Genomic DNA, 17,412 nt, shown 5'->3' with positions numbered 1-17,412 from the left:
GGCCTAGCAACAGCAATATATCCAGCACCAAGACAACACCAGAAATACAGACTCTCCAAAAGCAACGCCTCCAAGAAGGGAACGGTGCACCAGCACCGTTGTCACCTGACCAAAGATCTTTAGTTTTCACCTTGAAGATAATTTCCGCTCTCAAAACAATGACTCCATAAAGGTTATTGTCAGGCACAACCAGTTAAGTCTAGACCTTGGGTTGACCCCATACACATGCTTATTTCTCACGAAAACTAATTATTTATTTCTCACGAAAACTAATTATTTATTTCTCTACTATACACATTTTTTTTAGTTGACCCCGTACACATGTTTATTTCTCATGAAAACTAATATAAATTTTCCCTGCACACGTGAGAGAAGGATCTGCTCTAATATATCACAAATCTGAAACTCCTCGGAAGACAGCCCATTTCTGAGCCGTATCAATCTACACCTTATACGTTCTACCCATGTTCTAATTAGTATAGCACGACCTAACAGCGTATGCAACACGGAACAGCGGTTTTGCTCCATAGTCAGCATTGAGCAGCAAAGGCCAAAAGGTAAACCAACACGCTCGCAAACTCCTCCTGTCCACTCCAACTGAGAATCTGCAATGGAGCCCCTGCACCGCGTATTTGCTCTGGCCTCTGAGGAAGGTGTCCTGTCGCGGCTGTGCGGTCGCGCCAACGACATCATAACCTTGCTCTACGCCGACGGTGCGGTCTTTTTCATCAACCCGGTGAAGGCGGAGCTTGAGGCGGTTCGCGGCATCCTCTCTTGCTTGAGGGCCTGGATGTTGCTGACATTGTCTCACCTCTTGGGACTAGGGTCGCCTCCCTCCCCTGCAAGTTTTTTGGACTACCCCTCAGTCTTCGCAAGGTTGACTTCCAGCACTGCTCGACCGTATCGCCAGCCGCCTCGTTTGTTGGAAAGCCAAGCTGATATCTGCCCGCTGGTGTCTAGTACTCCTCAACGCAGTCCTCTCCGCGCTTTTCCATCTATTGGATTTGTATCCACTTGCTCCCGGCCTAGGTGCTCAAGGAGATTGATCGGATTCACCGGCCTGGCTGTGGCGTGGCGATGACGGCTGCCATGGTGGCCATTGCAAAGTGGCCTGGAGCCGTATCTGCCGACCTCGTGACCTTGGCGGCCTGGGAACCGTCGACCTCGAACGATTCGGGACTGCACTTCACCTCAAGTGGCTTTGGCTCGAGCGTGCATCGCCAGACAAGCCGTGGATATCTTCACTCATGTCTTGCAAGTTTTTGTGTGAAAATGCACATGAGGACAAGTTATTGTATGAGTGATGCAATTACCTCTTATTATGGATCGGAGGGAGTACCTCTTTTTACTCTACACTCACAGCAAGCTTATATGTCTGCCGCACATATATAATAGGAAATGGGCAATGTAAAATATATTAATCTTGCGCCAAAAGTTTCGCTCTAGCTTAGCCAATTCAATTCAGCATGCAACACTTCCATACAGAGATAATGTGCAAAAGTACCCAGTAACATGTCCTGCAAGTTTTTGTATGAAAATGCACATGAGGACAAGTTATTGTATGAGTGAGATGCAATAACCTCTTATTATGGATCGGAGGGAGTACCTCTTTTTACTCTACGCTCACATCAAGCTTATATGTCTGCCGCACATATATAATAGGAAATGGGCAATGTAAAATATATTAATCTTGCGCCAAAAGTTTCGCTCTAGCTTAGCCAATTCAATTCAGCATGCAACACTTCCATACAGAGATAATGTGCAAAAGTACCCAGTAACATGTCCTCTAAATAAGCAGATTCTACTTTCCATGAATTGCATCTTACAAAGGCACCATAATTTAAACTTGAGAAGTACTACACACATACATAACTATATACATGCTACAACTAGTCATAACTGCAATACTCTAGGAGACACAGCCACCAGGAGGTTCCAACTCAACAGGCAGCAAGACATTTTAAACCTGCAAAAATCAAGTAAACAATGTAAGGAGGCAAGAGAATAATCTCAAGCCCTTCTTTGAATGGCACACGTATTTCACGTCGTAGTTAATGCAGAAACAACAACGGCAACTTGCCTGCCACATCTTGGCTAGATTGCACTGTAGCAGACGTCCCTTCTGTAGCTGTGATGGGGTAAGTGCCTACGAATAAACCAGCCATTTCCCAAAAATCAATCATAAACTACAAACATGTCAATGCAACATTAATAATGATATTCTGAACACTAATGGATGCATGCCAGTATTGGGACTTCAATGTATTCTTTAAGTAAGGTTAATTAAAAGAATCGATCGAGGACTTAGCTGTGAATAATCAAAGATTACTACCCAGTACCCACTATGAATCTTCCCTCCCTCGCTCACTGATAACGTGACACGTATATGTTGGGACATTATAAGTGACTTGCATCTGTTAGAGTAAAGTCTTTCTACACTAAAAAGGTTGGTCTCCTAATTGTGTTCTAAGGTGACACAAAAGATACTGATAATAACCTTGATTACATCAAGGAAAGCCAGAAGCATGACATGTTTGTGCTAAATGATAAAACAATGACTAAAGGCTGCTATATATTTGTTTTAAGATAAGATTACATTGTTCGGGAAACTGTGTTATGATTTTTTTTCCATCTTTTACTTAATATATAGTTGGGCATTGGTGGTGGTTAGTCTGCTAGTTGAAAAGTCTCGGACAGAAAGGAACCAAAGTAAACACCAGCCCCTAAAATATCTCTAACAGAATAAAGTACGACATGCTAAAAAAAGAACAGTAAGAACTAGGGGTGGCCACCGGTCCAGTAGAACTCAGATGACACTAGTAGAGAAACCCCCCTTTTGTACCGGTTTGAAAGGGCCTTTAGTACCGGTTTTGGAACCGGTACTAAAGATCCGGCACTAAAGGCCTCCATCCTTTAGTACCGGTTCCTTACGAACCGGTACTAAAGGTGCCCGCGGGGCTGGAGATCTTTTTTTTTATTTTTTTTCACAAAAAGGCTATTTCGTTTAAATTTTTTTATCCATTTTTTTTCACTCCCATTTTTCATAATTTCTAATATTTCCGTTAGTCTCTAACTACACTTAATCTCTAGTCAATTACTTACCCTTGGTCAAACTTCCCGGTCGGTCACCCATCCTCACACTACTCCAACACTAGCACGCTTAACTTCCGGGTTCCTTTCCGTCCCACTTCCAAGTGCTTCGCGCGCATGTTGTTGATAGTAGTATCATATCAATCCTATTAACATGTTGGTCAATGTGACACTTCTTTATTATTTGTATTGCAAATAATTTCTTTAATAAACAAAAGTAATGATGTAATAATAATGTTGAATAAATAAATAAAATTAACTTTTTAATTTGTATTATTTTTATATATTTTTTAAACTTTTAATATTTTTTTGCCAAACTTTAAACCTGAAAATTTGAAAATCTTATAATTTGATAAAAGTAAAAGTTATTCTGGGAATCAAAAAATCTTATAATTATTAATTTTAATTTTTAAAAAATAAAAAATATATAAAATTCTAAAGTTTTGGAAAAAACCTAAAATCTTCCTGCTTTCATATTTTGATTTGGAATTTTGAGAATCTAAAATTTGGCTAACCGGGTAAACCCTGGTGAATTCGGATGTAACTTTTTCCCACGATGATTTTGATATATTATACGTTTTTTTTCGACGTCGTACGCAAAAGTTCTTGCGGTTTTACCATTTTCCAAAACTTTTTTGCAAAAAAAGTGAAAATTCAAATTTGTTAATTTTCCCCAATACTAGGTTGCATAACATACAAGAATCTGAAAACATTTTATTTTTTTGAATTTACTATCATTTTCATTTGTATTTTACAAAGCAAAAAAAGGCGATCCACGGGGGGGGGGGGGTGTGGAGGTGCGTGGGGAGCAGGAAAAACCTTTAGTACCGGTTCGTGACACGAACCGGTACTAAAGGGTACCTTTAGTACCGGTTCCTGTCACGAACCGGTATTAAAGGTCTGTGCAGTGCAACCGGTACTAATGCACCCTTTAGTACCGGTTCGTAAGGAAACCGGTACTAAAGGGTTGGACGAAAGACCCCTTTTTCTACTAGTGTGAGCAAGCAGAACTCAGATGAGCAAGCCAACATAGTGAGCAATTTCTTAATATGATTTTGTATGGACAACAGTGAAGCACGATTTTTAGCTAGTGATATATAATGATGTATTTTCTTCAATTGCATTTTCCTCTCCCTAAGGCCTAATTTAAGATTTCACATTTGGCCCCTCAGTTTCGCAGGTACAACCTTCCAGAAATATTATCTACATGTCTATTGTGTATAATAGAGATGACATTCAAGTTTGAGTTAAACAATACAAATCTACAGCAGAGGAGAATGTAAAAACTTAAAATCCGCAACAAATTTCTACCACAGTATGTTAAAAGGGTAGATGTTTACGTTTTGTAACGATCTCTCCACGATCTGATACTTCTACATTCAACTTTATAGTTCTTCTGAGACGTTCTTCCGGGTGAAATACTTGAATCTGTAAAGTCAACAATATTATTTCTTAGTACTATAATCCGGATAAATCAAGCAAACCATAGTTCCAATTTATAAAGTACAAGAAACTTACTGCAACGTTTATTTTGGCATTCAATTTATTTCCTTGATCAAAATGGTCCTTGCATCTGACCAGCAACATGTTCTCCAACTGACATAGTTACGAAGTCAAGAGCATAAAGTATAACATAAATGCATATACGCTCATTCCATTTTAACTGAAACTCAATACATATACAAGCACCTACCTCAATGGTAGTAGAAATGCGCTTTCCATTAAAACATTCAATAATATCACGAAAGCAGATTCCAAGTTTCTCAGCATGCGAGTCTTTTGACACCTAATGTTCAATTGTCCGTGATTACACCGTAATATCATTAGAGCACTTTTAGGAAATCTAATAACAAGTCTGAAAATATATATAACTGTAAACAAATACCTCTTCAACAATAAGGCCGTCCTCAATGTTATCCATGCGCCACATCTTCTCAACATTAATAGGGTCTAGAAGCCTGATGGAATCAAACTTCATTCCAAGGTGGAGCCGAGGGATGCACCTTTACCAAAAAAATCATTTAATATAGAAACACATCTAAAAGTAGGTATGCAGGTGTAGTTGACTGTTGTGCAGATGATCTGTCTCCTTTAAAATATAAATCATGTTTAGCATGCTAAAGAATCAAAATCCAAACATAGTTCTGTAGTCGTTCAATTGCATGAGGTAACAAGTACAAGAGAAAAGGCAAACTAAATGGTGTAAATAGAGTATGGAAACTTAGCACAAAGTACTTGTATGATACATAATAACAGTGGAGTTATGCACGAGAACACTTTTCTATCAGGTCAATTGTGTTGCTCAACTCCATCAACAAGCAGAAACGGTAACAAGGAAGAATGCATCAGGTTAGCAACACTAACAAAGAATGGAGGGGGAAGACGTACCCAAACTTCGTCCACAAACCCACACACTTTTCCAAAATAGAAGAAGGTACAAAAGAAGCGCTAAGGTGATTGTTAATTAATCCCACAACCTTCCCCTCCAAATCAATGACGGGCCCTCCATCGTCATCACACTACAACATAGTAGTAGCGACAAACATTACAATTTATAATAACAAAGTAGCAACAGCGAATTTCAAGACATGAGTAACAATTGCTTTTTGTTCCATACCAGACAGTCATCCTGTTCGTGGAGAAAGTACATGTAGTGATATCTTTCAATACTTGCTGGATTCCAATATTCCACTCTACCATGCGTTATCCTCAAATCCATGCTTTGGTCTCTTCCAAGTCGGAAAACGTCTTGACCACAGTGCACGGTACCATTAAAATAGGGGAACTGGACCTCCTCATCCACTCTAACCTTAAAAAATGCAAGATCATAATGCTCCTGGTGGTAGAGGTAGTGGCCTTCCGCGGTGGTGCCATCGCGCAAGTGAACAGTAACCTGAAACGGCAGAAGGAAGAATCATGTAGCTGCATTTCGGTAACTAGCTATACTACAGCAACCCAATTTGAGTCTAGCAACAGAGAGATTACAAATAATTTAACCTGAGATGAAACAGAGAATAGGCAAGTGAATGTTGAGAAAGAAACTCACATTGGCTTTAATATCGTACTCATCTCTACCTATCCAGTGGTCTTCCACGGGATGCTTTGAGCGAATGAGATGTGCAGTCGTCAAAATGGTGCCTGTTTTGCTCTCCCTGTCCCAGTCAATCCACAAACCACAGCAGTTTGTCAGCGGCTCCCCCTCTGCAAATACAAAGCCCACAACACGTAGTTAGCGCCTCGATCCCTTGTGCAAATATTAATCAGCAAGCAAGCATGATGTATGCGTACGCACCGAGAGAGGATGAGAGCCTGATGACGGATTTAGCGGCGTGAAGCACCGCCCTTTTTGCAGCTTCACGGATGGGATGAAGGTGCTCATCATTAAACAGGCACGAACGTGCCTCCTTGCGCCTATATTTAGAACTGAAGCGAGCTGTCCTACGGCCTGCGCGCAGAGAACGAACTAAACTAAGCACCCACAATTGGTAGATTGCAAACCTGAGAAGAATAGAGGGGCTGGGGTAGAGGCTTACACAATTTCTCTATGTATTTGGCGTGGGCGTCCTCAAAGGCGGCGTGTATCTCAGGATAGACAGTGGGATCACTTAGCTCGTCTGGGATGTAGGGCTTGCTGATTGGAGATTTGGGTGTGAAGGAGGAGAGGTCCTCCTCCTCCTCCTCCTCCTCCTCCTCCTCCTCCTTGGTCATCTCTTCGACTCGTGCGCCATTTGCTTCTGTCACGGATGAGGAGTCGTAAATCGAAGCAGGAACCACCAGCTCATGATGATGCGGAACAAGTAAAGACGCCATCTTTCATGATGAGGAAAATTTGTTGTGGGGAAAAAATTACCACAAGGGCTGGGCGGATGGGCGGCCCGATCGTACAACGGAGTGTCGACCTCCCCAGACGAAGACGAAGACGAAGACGAAGACGAATTTCTCTTCTTCTTCTTTGCCTCCCTCTCCGGCTCAGTAGCACCATCACGGGTCCTTTCCGGCTTGGTCATCTTCTCCGGTGCGCGCGAGTCCGCCGCCAGCCGCCTCTGCACCGGCGTTGAGGGCGGTGGGGATCGAGGGAGTGGAGAGATTGTGCGACGTTTCGTCCTACGCTCGGCTCAGCTAAATCCCGGTGGCCCGTTGGCCTGGCCTCTTCCTTTTTCACAATCAGGCCTGGCCCAATTGCTCTAACCGTCGAAAATGCCGGGAGGAGGCGCGGCGACCAAGTCGAGCGGGGGCGGCTGCGGAATCGACCGGCGCCGATGAAATCTTTAGGTTTCTCTACCGGGTTTTTTCCGGTCAGAACTTTTCCAATTTAGAGTTTTTTTTCTTCAAAATATCGTATGTGATTTTTTTTCTTCAAATTTAGAGTTTTCCAAGTTAGTAAGTTGGCATGTGATTTTTTTTCTTCAAAATATCGTATGTGGGACAGAGGGTGTGTTATTGACATGTGGGTCCCGCATGAAAGAAAAATTCTATAGCACTATTTGATAGGGAGGGGTTACGCGATTGTGCTAGAAAATGGTTCTTTTTTAGATGTTGAAAATGGTTTTTCAGTATACTGAAAACTGGTTTTTAGTACTCCCTCCGGCCTGATTTAATTGTCGTAGGCCATCTAATATGTCCACTTTTGATTGTAGAACTATGTGCTCAATTTATTCGGGCATTCTTTTTTCAATATTTATTAAAGCTGCTCTCCATAAAGATAAATAGCATGTTGGTGAATAAATTACAGTTGGGCAATTGACAGAATATTGATTATACATGACAAGATGATTACTATGAGATTTGATTGGACATTACAACATGATACATAGATTGTAATCCAACTGCGTCTATGACTAAAAATCCACCTTCCGGTTAGGGTCCGCACTCCTTTCAGTATTAAGTTGCAAGCAGCAGATAATTGCATTAAGCATTATGTGTAATGTAAACAATAGAATTACCCTCGGATAAAACATTGTTGTTTTCTCCCTAGTAGCAACATCACATCTACAATCTTAGAAGTTATTCTCACTCTTCCAGAAAACTAGATGACATAGGCATCCCGGATGGGTCAACCGGATAAAGTACCCAAGGGCGTTTAGAGGCCCACGACCCGAAGATTCTCAAAGCCCAGAAGCCTGGCGAACATCCATATGGAATATAGATTTGTATTAGGAATCATGAGTTGGGGGAAACTCACATTCTGAGTGAGTGGTGTCGTGCTCGCCGCCAACCAGATTGTTTTACGAAGGAGCATTATTTTCGAGTGGAGGTATTTCGTGCAACACTTGATACTCAACTTCATGAACTAGAATTCTGGTTCAATGAGAAGGTAATGGATCTTCTGTCCTCCCTACAAATAAGTTTAGATCTTTCAAGGCTGATGACATTTGCGACATGGTGAAGAAATATTATCCAGCTGATTTCAATCAACAAGAAATTTATGACCTAGAGCAGCAACTCAAACATTTTATTGTGGATGCTTCCAATGATAATAAGATGAAAAGGTGTCAACATTGACAAGCTTTGTTGCTACCTTGTTAAAAGTGCGCAAAGTTCTATCTACAACCTAATTGATAGTTTGCTCTGATTGGTTGTGACTCTGCCAGTTTATACGGCAAGCGCTGAACGCTTATTTTCCACTTTGAGGATCGTCAAGACAAGGTTGCATAACAAAATGGAGGATGAGTTTCCTGCCAATAGTTTACTAGTAAACATAGAAGGGGAAATTGCAGTATTCTGTTGCATTTCACGGGTGCAAAGAAAAGAAGATCTGATATGGAGTGAAAATCCTTGGTTAGTTGGCATATAATTTCTTCTGTTTTAGTCCTTTTGGAGTAGCTTATGCGTATATTAACGTCGGAAGTATATTTTGTAGACAATATCAATTTAAATATAGAAGTTTCTGGAAATGTTACAAATTCTAGCTTGTCATTGCCACTTGATTTGGTCTTCCAAAGTTAAATTTCATGTCATGTTATAGCTTCACCCCGAGAGTTTTTCTGCAAGGTCCGCCACTGCCTGAGCCGATGAAGCAGCGCGCGGGTCCTAGTTTTGTGAAGGTTCATAATCTAGAAGAAAACTCGCACTTGGAGAGGCGTGAAGCGGTCCTAGTTGAGATCGTGCCAAGGGATGACACATCCATAGGAGTGGAGAGCCTGGTAGACGTCCCCGGTGGTGAAGTCGGGGGAGGCACCGACAGAGACAATGCACAGAGGAGAGGGAGGCCCGTGAAAGGGCTGACACACATAAACTCCTTCTCGGCGGCTACAGCTGCAGACACCCTGTGAACAACGGGGACCTGAATGGATCCGCCCTCCAAGGTGTCGGCGATGGTTGCGACTTGCGAGAGGGCGGTGACAATGAGAGAAGGCCGTGGGAGGCTAAGTGTGGGCCAAGCGGGCTCCAAGCACCAGAGCAGAGTGCGTGTCATGGGACTCAACCCACTCACTCACTCACTCCCTCCCGTTTTCCCGCCATTTTACCCACCTCTCTCGGCGATTCTAGAACCTTCTTCCCTTTCTCGCCTTGCTCCGCCGCCGCCGCCGCCGAAGACGGAGGATGGGGACCCGGGACATGCCGCTGCCTCGCCTCTACGAGCTCCTCCACGGCCAAGGTGAGTTCCGGTTGATCTGCCCTCGTACGGCCCCTACGCCGCGCGCGGCTTCTCACCGTCGATTCACTTCTTGTTTTGCAGACCGTGACCGGTGGCCGCGCGCCGGAGGCCAGGTTCCTCGCGGCCGCGCACCACGGCCACGTCCGCAAAATCAAGAGTAAGGCCCGCATCCACCCCTTTTCCGGCGTCAGTTAATTCCTTCGCTCGCTCGCTCGCTCGCGAGATCCGGGCTTTTGCTGGGTTTCTGCGATTCGGTTCCGATTCTGCGTTGCGTCCGTGGGTTCGATTCGATTTTGGGCATGCTGATTCTACCAAAGTTCTTGACTCGTCTGCTTAGGGATCAGTGACGATTTCATTCTGATGTGCGGATTCTGAGAGCCAGTGGTTTCGATTCGATTCGGGCGTGGTGATTCAGGCCGGGGTTTAATTCCTCCTTCCAAGCTGGGTATTTTTGTGCCAAGTTGTTAACTCGTCTGCTAGGCATCAGTGGCCATTTCATTCCGATGTGGTGGTCAGTGTTCACTGCAGAATGTTCTTGTCAAGATTCGTAACTGAAAGTGACCCCTTTTTCCTGTGAACTGCACTACTGCAGAGATCGCAAAGGAGCTGGACGTGCAGGGGCGCGGGATCCCGGCGACGGTGGCCAGCACGACCTACATGGGCATGAACGCGCTCCACGCCGCCGGCGGCCGCGGCAGGCTGCCAGCCTACCGGTACCTCGTCGAGGAGGTCGGGATGGACGTCGACAAGCCCGACACCGCACAGGGTAACTGGCCCCTCACCGACACCGCATACTTGTATGAATTGATCATCATTATTAACTTGAGCTGGCTCGGTGCTAGATTTCACACCCGTGGTGCACGCCGTCACCAACGGCTGCCTTCCAGCCGTCAAGTACCTCGTCAACCACGGCGCTGATGTGCATCAGCAACGTTCAGAGGGGAACACCACTCTTCTGCATACGGCTGCTCTTCTTGGTATGAAAGAGGGACTTAATTCGCTCCATTAATTGTTACTTTTCCCTGCCTGCTGCCTTTGCTTCATGCTCGCGCGGAGTCTTCAATGTCGACTACAAGGGGAAAATGACTTCATAGAGCCTATCCCCATAACAACGCGAAAATGAGTCCAGACTACCAAACGGGCCCCAAAGTGCACAAACGGATGCATGCAATTTTTGGGTAAATATTACAAGGAAAGCACTCATTAGGCACTTCAGCATCCAAAGCAAGATAGAGCCAAAACCCCTCACAATATCAAATAGAAGCAAACTATGAATCATCTGACCTTGGAAAATTAGGCTTGTTACTGCGTTATTATTCTTATAGGACTAAGTGCAGCTTTTCTCAAGGGGTGAGGATTATTATATATTCACTGTTTTGGCTAACCTAAACCCACCAAGGTAATGCTGGGGAAGAGTACCGAAAGCACTCTGCCCATTGCATACTGGGATTCATCCTCTGGGTGGAAACAATGGCTCAGCACCATCGCCATCGCCATGCCAGCACGGCTTCAGATATTTTGTCGGCAGCGAGGCATGGTGGCACGAGGAGGTGCTGAGCAGCACCACCTTGGGGCCTGGCCGCCGGTAGAGTCAAAGCCAGGCAACTAGGCAAGGAAGACCCACTAAGGTATCACTACTAGGAATTTGCTTATCGTCGGCGCACAGAATTTGCTACCGCCGGCGCGTTTCTATTCGCCAGCGACCACCTCATAGTAGTAAGTTCGGCTATAAGCTTATTCCTAGTAGTATATGGAAGCAAAGCACAACACCATTGACACTCGAGTGACGCAAAAGAAACCTTCAGCATATCACACCTCTTCAAATGTTTCTCACGCATAAATAAAATAGAATGGAGACCGTAAACAGAGTATCTATCTATCGACCACGATGCTCTTCAGGCTTAACCTTCTGCAGTTGACCTGATTTGGCTGAGCGACGGATAATCTTATTATCGGTCATCTGGATATTCACGGTTGAACCACTATCTATGTGGATGGTGCTATTGGTCACCTGTGCATTCCTATTGCAGCACAAGGCTGTGTTTTTGCAGTAACACCTCCAAACTGCCAAGCCAGACAAACCGATCAAAGCCGATAACACACTCAGCACCACTTTCACCGATGCTGGCATCCCATCGCTGCCACTAGAAGGTGTCACTCCGTCCGTCGTTGCAGAATTTGGATGAGCATAGCCGCACAGGGAAGGCTGGACAATACGGTAGATGCCTTCGCTGGTCAAGATGAAGACGTCTAGATTTTTATCCTCGCCAAACGAAAATATAGGGCCAAGAGGACCGTTGCTGGAGTCCTTGCAGGGAATTGGCGTCTTTTCGGAACACCTCAATGGAGTGGACGTAGAGGTACCACCACCATCACTGCCGGTCCACATGGTAGATGTGTACTTGTCAGCAAATAAATACCTGTCACATACCACAGTAGCCATTAGTATACATGTGAGGTGTAAACGACAATTCACTGGCCAAGTACAAAGAAAATAAATTTGAATAATACAAAGTGGCGGCATAAACAATACCTTCCATACAAGTAAGGATCAGCAGACCCGCGGTACACATACCCACCAACTATTGATGCAGATTCCATCTTCTCAGGGATAGAAGAAACCGTATAGCCCATTATGGGAAAAATGATGCCTTCTGTAGGTTTGGTTATTTGAGGAGCCCATGGCGGATAGCCAACATGCTGGTCCTCATACACTCCACGCCACCCATAGTTGCCCCCCTTGGATATCAAATCTACCACTTTGTACTGGTCCTAGATATATGAAAGGTCGCAGAATTAGGCACTATGTATGATACAAAAAAAACTGAGCTCAAGCTTGGAAAGGAACTCATTTCTAAGATGCTTATAGCATTGAAATGATACCTGGATATCATCTGCACAGTACAAGTGGAAAGGCCTCCCAGAGTCGAAGTTGCATCTCCATGGGTTTTCAAGACCCAATGCCCAAATCTCTGGTCGTAAGTTGCTATCATCAGCATTGGGATTGTCCTTTGGTATTGTATAATTACCCCACAAGCTTAGATTAGCAACTTCATTCAGCTCTGCAAAGCTCAAAAGAAGAAGAAAAACCAGTTCAGGAATATTTGCCTCTTATAAAGTAAGAAACTGTTTAAGCGTTGCTTTTTTTTGAAATGGGGAAAATATCGCCCCAGCTTCTGCATCCAAAGGATGCGCACGGCTTTTTTTATTATATTATTCACAACACCTTACAAGAGCAATACAAAAGATCAAACTCAAAGCCACCTCGCTTATAAAGTAAGAAACTGTTTAAGCGTTGCTATATTACTGTAAAAGATAGGCTGGCTTTTTCAGATCTTCACAGTAGGTTTTTAATTGGTATGATAAGCATATCTAACATGATGATTCTAATTATTACATCACCAAGAGTGTAATATAATTACCTAAGTGGTTGTACAGCCAAGTGGAACTGACTACTATTCTGGAATTCTATCATGTTTGAAGGCGTTTCATGAATATCATATTGCTCTTTAAAAAAGAGATTGCACACAGATGTTCAAAAAGTTTTCCAAAGCTAGTGGTACTTTTAAGAAGCATACAATATACTTTTATGGAATGTACTAGTAACAATATAACATCGTACTGTTCTGAGTAATGTTTCTATGAACCAAAAGCACTAATTCCTAGGTACATGGGCCTGATTTTCAAATATATATGCGCTACTACACTACTAACAATACTGCTTTGTAATTCATGCAATTTGACCTTTTGCAAAAGTACTAGTCTACTGTTTTATACTACCATCAATATTGCGACAATATGTACAGATTTATTGTTAACCTTAGTGAAATGTTATACTAAAAATAGCAACATGATACTGCTTTGAGCGGTGCAGTGGTGCTTGTATTGCTCTGAAAGTGAAAAACACAAATTCTAAACTACACAGCTTGATTCACAGCCACACATAGTCAACTAGACTACTAACAATATTGCTTTAGAAGCACTAGGACAATGTTGTATGGTAGCACTGCAAATGTTTCCATGAGGATAACTACACATTATTTTTTCGGAAGCCTATCTAACCATTAAACTAGTGAGTCTGCTTAACACTTTTAGCTATTGTGCTAGCTTGGACAAATACTATTTGTCCTAAATATGTTGATATAATGGTCATTTAGATTTTTTTTGAACAAGGGTCATTTAGATGAAAAGGGGGAGATACGGATATGTAAACACAAAAGTATACCGAAAAGAGAGAAAATGAACAATATCTCTAAAATATATGTATAATTTATGTGTCCATCTTTAACTTACCTGGAAGTTCATCAATGTTGAGCCTCATGATTTTTCCCAAGAGTGACTTTTTATTCTGGGATAAGTTAAAAGGGTCGCCTTTTATCCCACCATTTCCCGTGAAAAAGTATAGGTATCCATCGGTAGGTCCAAAAAGGAGCTGACCAGCATGGTTAGAAACGTATGGCAGCCCCATTGAAAATATCCTTCTGACTTCTGATGGATCGGCATATGTTGCCTATCAAAGAAGAAGAGAAATACAATGTTTAGCCAGGAAATAATCTAAATATAAAGGACAGCAAAGAGAATTCACACGTCCATATATACCTCAGAAAAGCTTGATGGTAAACCTTTAGCAGCATACTCTGAGATAACTAGATGGTATTGGCAAGGGTGTGCACCATTATTATCAGATCCGAGCTTTGAGAGATCACACTCCACTTCATGATCACACGAACACCTACCAGCACACTTGGGTGACTGAGCTCCATCACAAACGTATGAAACAAAGAAACGCCCATTGTTTGCAAAATCCGGATGAAACGCTACACCCACAAGTCCAAGGTCTGAATTGAGGTGACCTTCGGTCGTGAGATCAAGAAATGGGCTTGTCTCATCAATTTGCAGACCGTCTTGCATTCCTTTTTCAGGAATTGTAGTCAACCATATCTTCCCATGTTGACTGGAGAAGAAGGCTTTGCTGGACCCATCAGGGTGAGAAACCATGTTAATGTAGGATCCATTATCAATCTTCTCAAGACAAATCCCAGTAGGAGATGGTGAACTCCTAGTGTTTAATGAGACCCCAAGCCCATTGAAGCATACTGTCTGGTTGTTTGGTGTACCGGAAAACGACGCACAAAAGTCATTTTCTGATTGCCAAAAATCAGTAAGCATGGAAGCTGAACCAGTAAGTGCAGCATTTCTTGGCTGAAAAGGGGAGTTGGATATTGATGCGCTTTTGCAATCTTCCCAAACTTGCTCACAATAGCCCCCTTTGGGGTCCTCTAGTTGAGAATAATTTGGCGCCGAGGAAGAGCTACACAAGAGAGGAACTCTACGCGCGGTAGACCCAGTGCCAAACAGATCAGCCGAGAAAGGATTGCATTTCTGAAAACATGGAAAGGAACCGCGTAAGCAACACAATAATAATAATAATTCATCATTGCATAATATTTCTTGCAATAATATTCAGTATTCATAACGTCACTAGTTGTGTGTTCTTTTTTTTTGGAACACGCTAAATACCTGGGAGCACGTCTTTTTATTGAGAAGAAGGCGCTAAGATAGCGCAACGACTAAGTTTACAAGGAGGCCAACAACAAGGCTAGAAAATAAAGAAGGAAATAAAAGCTCGATTGTCCTCACCGAATGACCTACGACCAGGTTAGGGAGGCGCCAATATCAGACCACAACTACAAACGAAAATCTTGGAAGAGGTGTACAAAGACAAGGTTATGAATGCAAAATTCTGTACACGAATCTTGGAACACTCTGCACCGTTAGATAAGCCAGGGACACCCACGCCTATGTAGAATCTCTGCATCGCAACTACAAAGGCCTTGCCTAGCCTCAAGCCATTAACGGCGAGGAGAAGAGACACGGTGCCTTAAGGTCATGTGGCAGCCATTAGCAGAATGACAACTCCAGGTCTGCCTGGGTCAACCATGTGCCTAGGAGAATCGGCTAGTGGGTGGCAGGATCCGGCCAGAACCAGAGGAGGCCTTGTCCAGAATGTTGCTGTCGTGTACTTTATGCCCCAAATGCCCACGTCCAGTGCGACGGCCCTCGCCGGAGCAACATATCATCGACATATCACCAACGTCCGCAGCCACATCGGTGACTCAACCTGCCGCAAAAGCCCTGCCTCTAACAGGAGTATATTTCTAATGGCAAACGTTACGGATCAGCATGTTGTAGTACCTATAGTCCATTATAATTAAAAAAATCTGCTGATGGTACATTTTTTAATGTAATATTTTTTCTGTCTGTATCGTTTTTAAAAATGTTACATCATTTTTTAACATCTCAGTTACAGTTTGTAATACATTCGATATTTTTTCAGACTTATCTAACATGTATATAATATTGGTGCAATTTCTTTGTGTCCTATCATAACAAATCGTATGCTTCGGCGACCGGGCACGGAGAGCTCGGTCGAAGGAGCGACAACTGGTGGGCCAGCACGCTTCGAAGACCTACAGCAGCGGGGGCCGCCCGCGGAGAGATGCAGCAGCGATAGGTGGTGACGGTGACTGCGCGCAGAGAGAGTAGGGGCAGCATGCGACGACGGTGCGCGGGGGAGAGCCGCAGCGGCGAGCATCGACAACGGACGGGCCTCGTGTCGCGAAAAGGAAGAACCAGTTAGCGCCGCCGGGGCAAAGACCCTCGGGGCGTGGCGGCGGCGGGGGCCTTTCCTCGCCGACGTGGGGGAAGGTGGACAGGCTCTCCCCTCCTCGACGCACACGGCGGCGGGCGACGCGGATGGTGATGGGCGGCGGCGGCTCTTACGCTGCGGTCCCCCTCCCCTCCCGTAGGCTTCCACCCGCAGCACACCGGCAAGGGCTGGTGGTGGGCGGCGGCCAGGCCCTCGGTTCTGCGCCATGCCCTCCCCCGTCTCTCGTCGGTGCGTGGATGCGATCTCGGGCTTCTTCCGCGTCACGAGGGCGAGCGGGGCAGCAGCCTTGGGTTCGACGGAGGAGGTGGCTCTCTTCTACGCCGGAGAGGGTCGGCCTGCGGTTGGTGGTGGTGGATCTTTTGATCCATCACCGCGATCCAGCGGCGAGATGGAGGGGAATGGTGTAGGATAACGTTGCATAGAAAACAAAAATTTTCCTACCGCGAACACGCAATCCAAGCCAAGATGCAATCTAGAAGACGGTAGCAACGAGGGGGTATCGAGTCTCACCCTTGAAGAGATTCCAAAGCCTACAAGATGAGGCTCTTGTTGCTGCGGTAGACGATCACTTGCCGCTTGCAAAAGCGCGTAGAAGATCTTGATCACGATCGGTTCCGGCGCCACGAACGGGCAGCACCTCCGTACTCGGTCACACGTTCGGTTGTTGATGAAGACGACGTCCACCTCCCCGTTCCAGCGGGCAGCGGAAGTAGTAGCTCCTCTTGAATCCGACAGCACGACGGCGTGGTGTCGGTGGCGGTGTAGAAGTCCGGCGGAGCTTCGCTAAGCAAACCGGACAATATGAAGTGGAGGAGCAAAGCTAGGGTTTGGGAGGGGGTGGCCGGCCACTCAAGGGGGGCGGCCAAGCTATGGTCTTGGGGGTGGCCGGCCCCCTCCCTTGGCCCCTCATTATATAGGTGGATCCCAAGTGTTGGTGTCCAAGTCTTCGAATAAGACCCGAAACCAAAACCTTCCATAGGAGGGGGCAAACCTAGCCCAACTAGGACTCCCACCCAAAGGTGGGTGTTGTGGGTATACTTCATGGGTGTACCAT

At 44.5% G+C, this 17,412-nt stretch overlaps 3 protein-coding genes across 3 annotated transcripts; 1 reads left to right on the top strand and 2 right to left on the bottom strand.

The window, feature by feature from the left end:
* Positions 1–1,656: 1,656 nt before the first annotated feature.
* LOC127299041 (uncharacterized) lies at positions 1,657–7,160 on the bottom strand. Its single transcript, XM_051328913.2, has 12 exons — positions 6,941–7,160; positions 6,624–6,824; positions 6,383–6,535; positions 6,137–6,291; positions 5,708–5,983; positions 5,479–5,609; positions 4,976–5,093; positions 4,784–4,876; positions 4,609–4,686; positions 4,431–4,518; positions 2,081–2,146; positions 1,657–1,966 (listed from the first exon to the last, which is right to left on the bottom strand). Exons 1-12 carry the CDS (start codon positions 7,095–7,097, stop codon positions 1,941–1,943), a joined length of 1,542 nt encoding a protein of 513 aa, XP_051184873.1. The 5' UTR covers positions 7,098–7,160; the 3' UTR covers positions 1,657–1,940.
* Positions 7,161–9,101: 1,941 nt separating this feature from the next.
* On the top strand, positions 9,102–10,697 carry LOC127303285 (uncharacterized). The gene is made up of 5 exons (XM_051334032.1): positions 9,102–9,358; positions 9,580–9,688; positions 9,770–9,845; positions 10,281–10,454; positions 10,531–10,697. The coding sequence occupies exons 1-5, from the start codon at positions 9,102–9,104 to the stop codon at positions 10,695–10,697; spliced, it is 783 nt and encodes a 260-aa protein (XP_051189992.1).
* Positions 10,698–11,504: 807 nt separating this feature from the next.
* On the bottom strand, positions 11,505–14,980 carry LOC127299045 (HIPL1 protein-like). Its single transcript, XM_051328920.2, has 5 exons — positions 14,288–14,980; positions 13,982–14,198; positions 12,572–12,750; positions 12,222–12,460; positions 11,505–12,108 (listed from the first exon to the last, which is right to left on the bottom strand). The coding sequence occupies exons 1-5, from the start codon at positions 14,855–14,857 to the stop codon at positions 11,565–11,567; spliced, it is 1,749 nt and encodes a 582-aa protein (XP_051184880.2). The 5' UTR covers positions 14,858–14,980; the 3' UTR covers positions 11,505–11,564.
* Positions 14,981–17,412: the final 2,432 nt, after the last annotated feature.

This window comes from Lolium perenne, chromosome 5 (assembly GCF_019359855.2).
Source record: "Lolium perenne isolate Kyuss_39 chromosome 5, Kyuss_2.0, whole genome shotgun sequence".
Taxonomy (NCBI): Eukaryota; Viridiplantae; Streptophyta; class Magnoliopsida; order Poales; family Poaceae; genus Lolium; species Lolium perenne.
This window is presented reverse-complemented; position numbering and strand designations above follow the sequence as displayed.

Bases quoted from the DNA above. Each gene is read 5' to 3' on its own strand.
- LOC127299041 (XM_051328913.2), bottom strand. From the start codon at position 7,097: ATGACCAAGCCGGAAAGGACCCGTGATGGTGCTACTGAGCCGGAGAGG. The intron at 5,094-5,478 runs GTACGTCTTCCC...TTTTTGGTAAAG, and splicing joins GGTTTGTGGACGAAGTTTGG to GTGCATCCCTCGGCTCCACC. The intron at 2,147-4,430 runs GTAAACATCTAC...GTTTATTCGTAG, and splicing joins TGGAGAGATCGTTACAAAAC to GCACTTACCCCATCACAGCT.
- LOC127303285 (XM_051334032.1), top strand. From the start codon at position 9,102: ATGAAGCAGCGCGCGGGTCCTAGTTTTGTGAAGGTTCATAATCTAGAA. The intron at 9,359-9,579 runs GTGAACAACGGG...CGGCGATTCTAG, and splicing joins GCTACAGCTGCAGACACCCT to AACCTTCTTCCCTTTCTCGC. The intron at 9,689-9,769 runs GTGAGTTCCGGT...CTTGTTTTGCAG, and splicing joins CGAGCTCCTCCACGGCCAAG to ACCGTGACCGGTGGCCGCGC.
- LOC127299045 (XM_051328920.2), bottom strand. From the start codon at position 14,857: ATGCTTACTGATTTTTGGCAATCAGAAAATGACTTTTGTGCGTCGTTT. The intron at 12,751-13,981 runs GTAAGTTAAAGA...TGAGCTTTGCAG, and splicing joins CAACATTGATGAACTTCCAG to AGCTGAATGAAGTTGCTAAT. The intron at 12,109-12,221 runs GTATTGTTTATG...GGTATGTGACAG, and splicing joins GATCCTTACTTGTATGGAAG to GTATTTATTTGCTGACAAGT.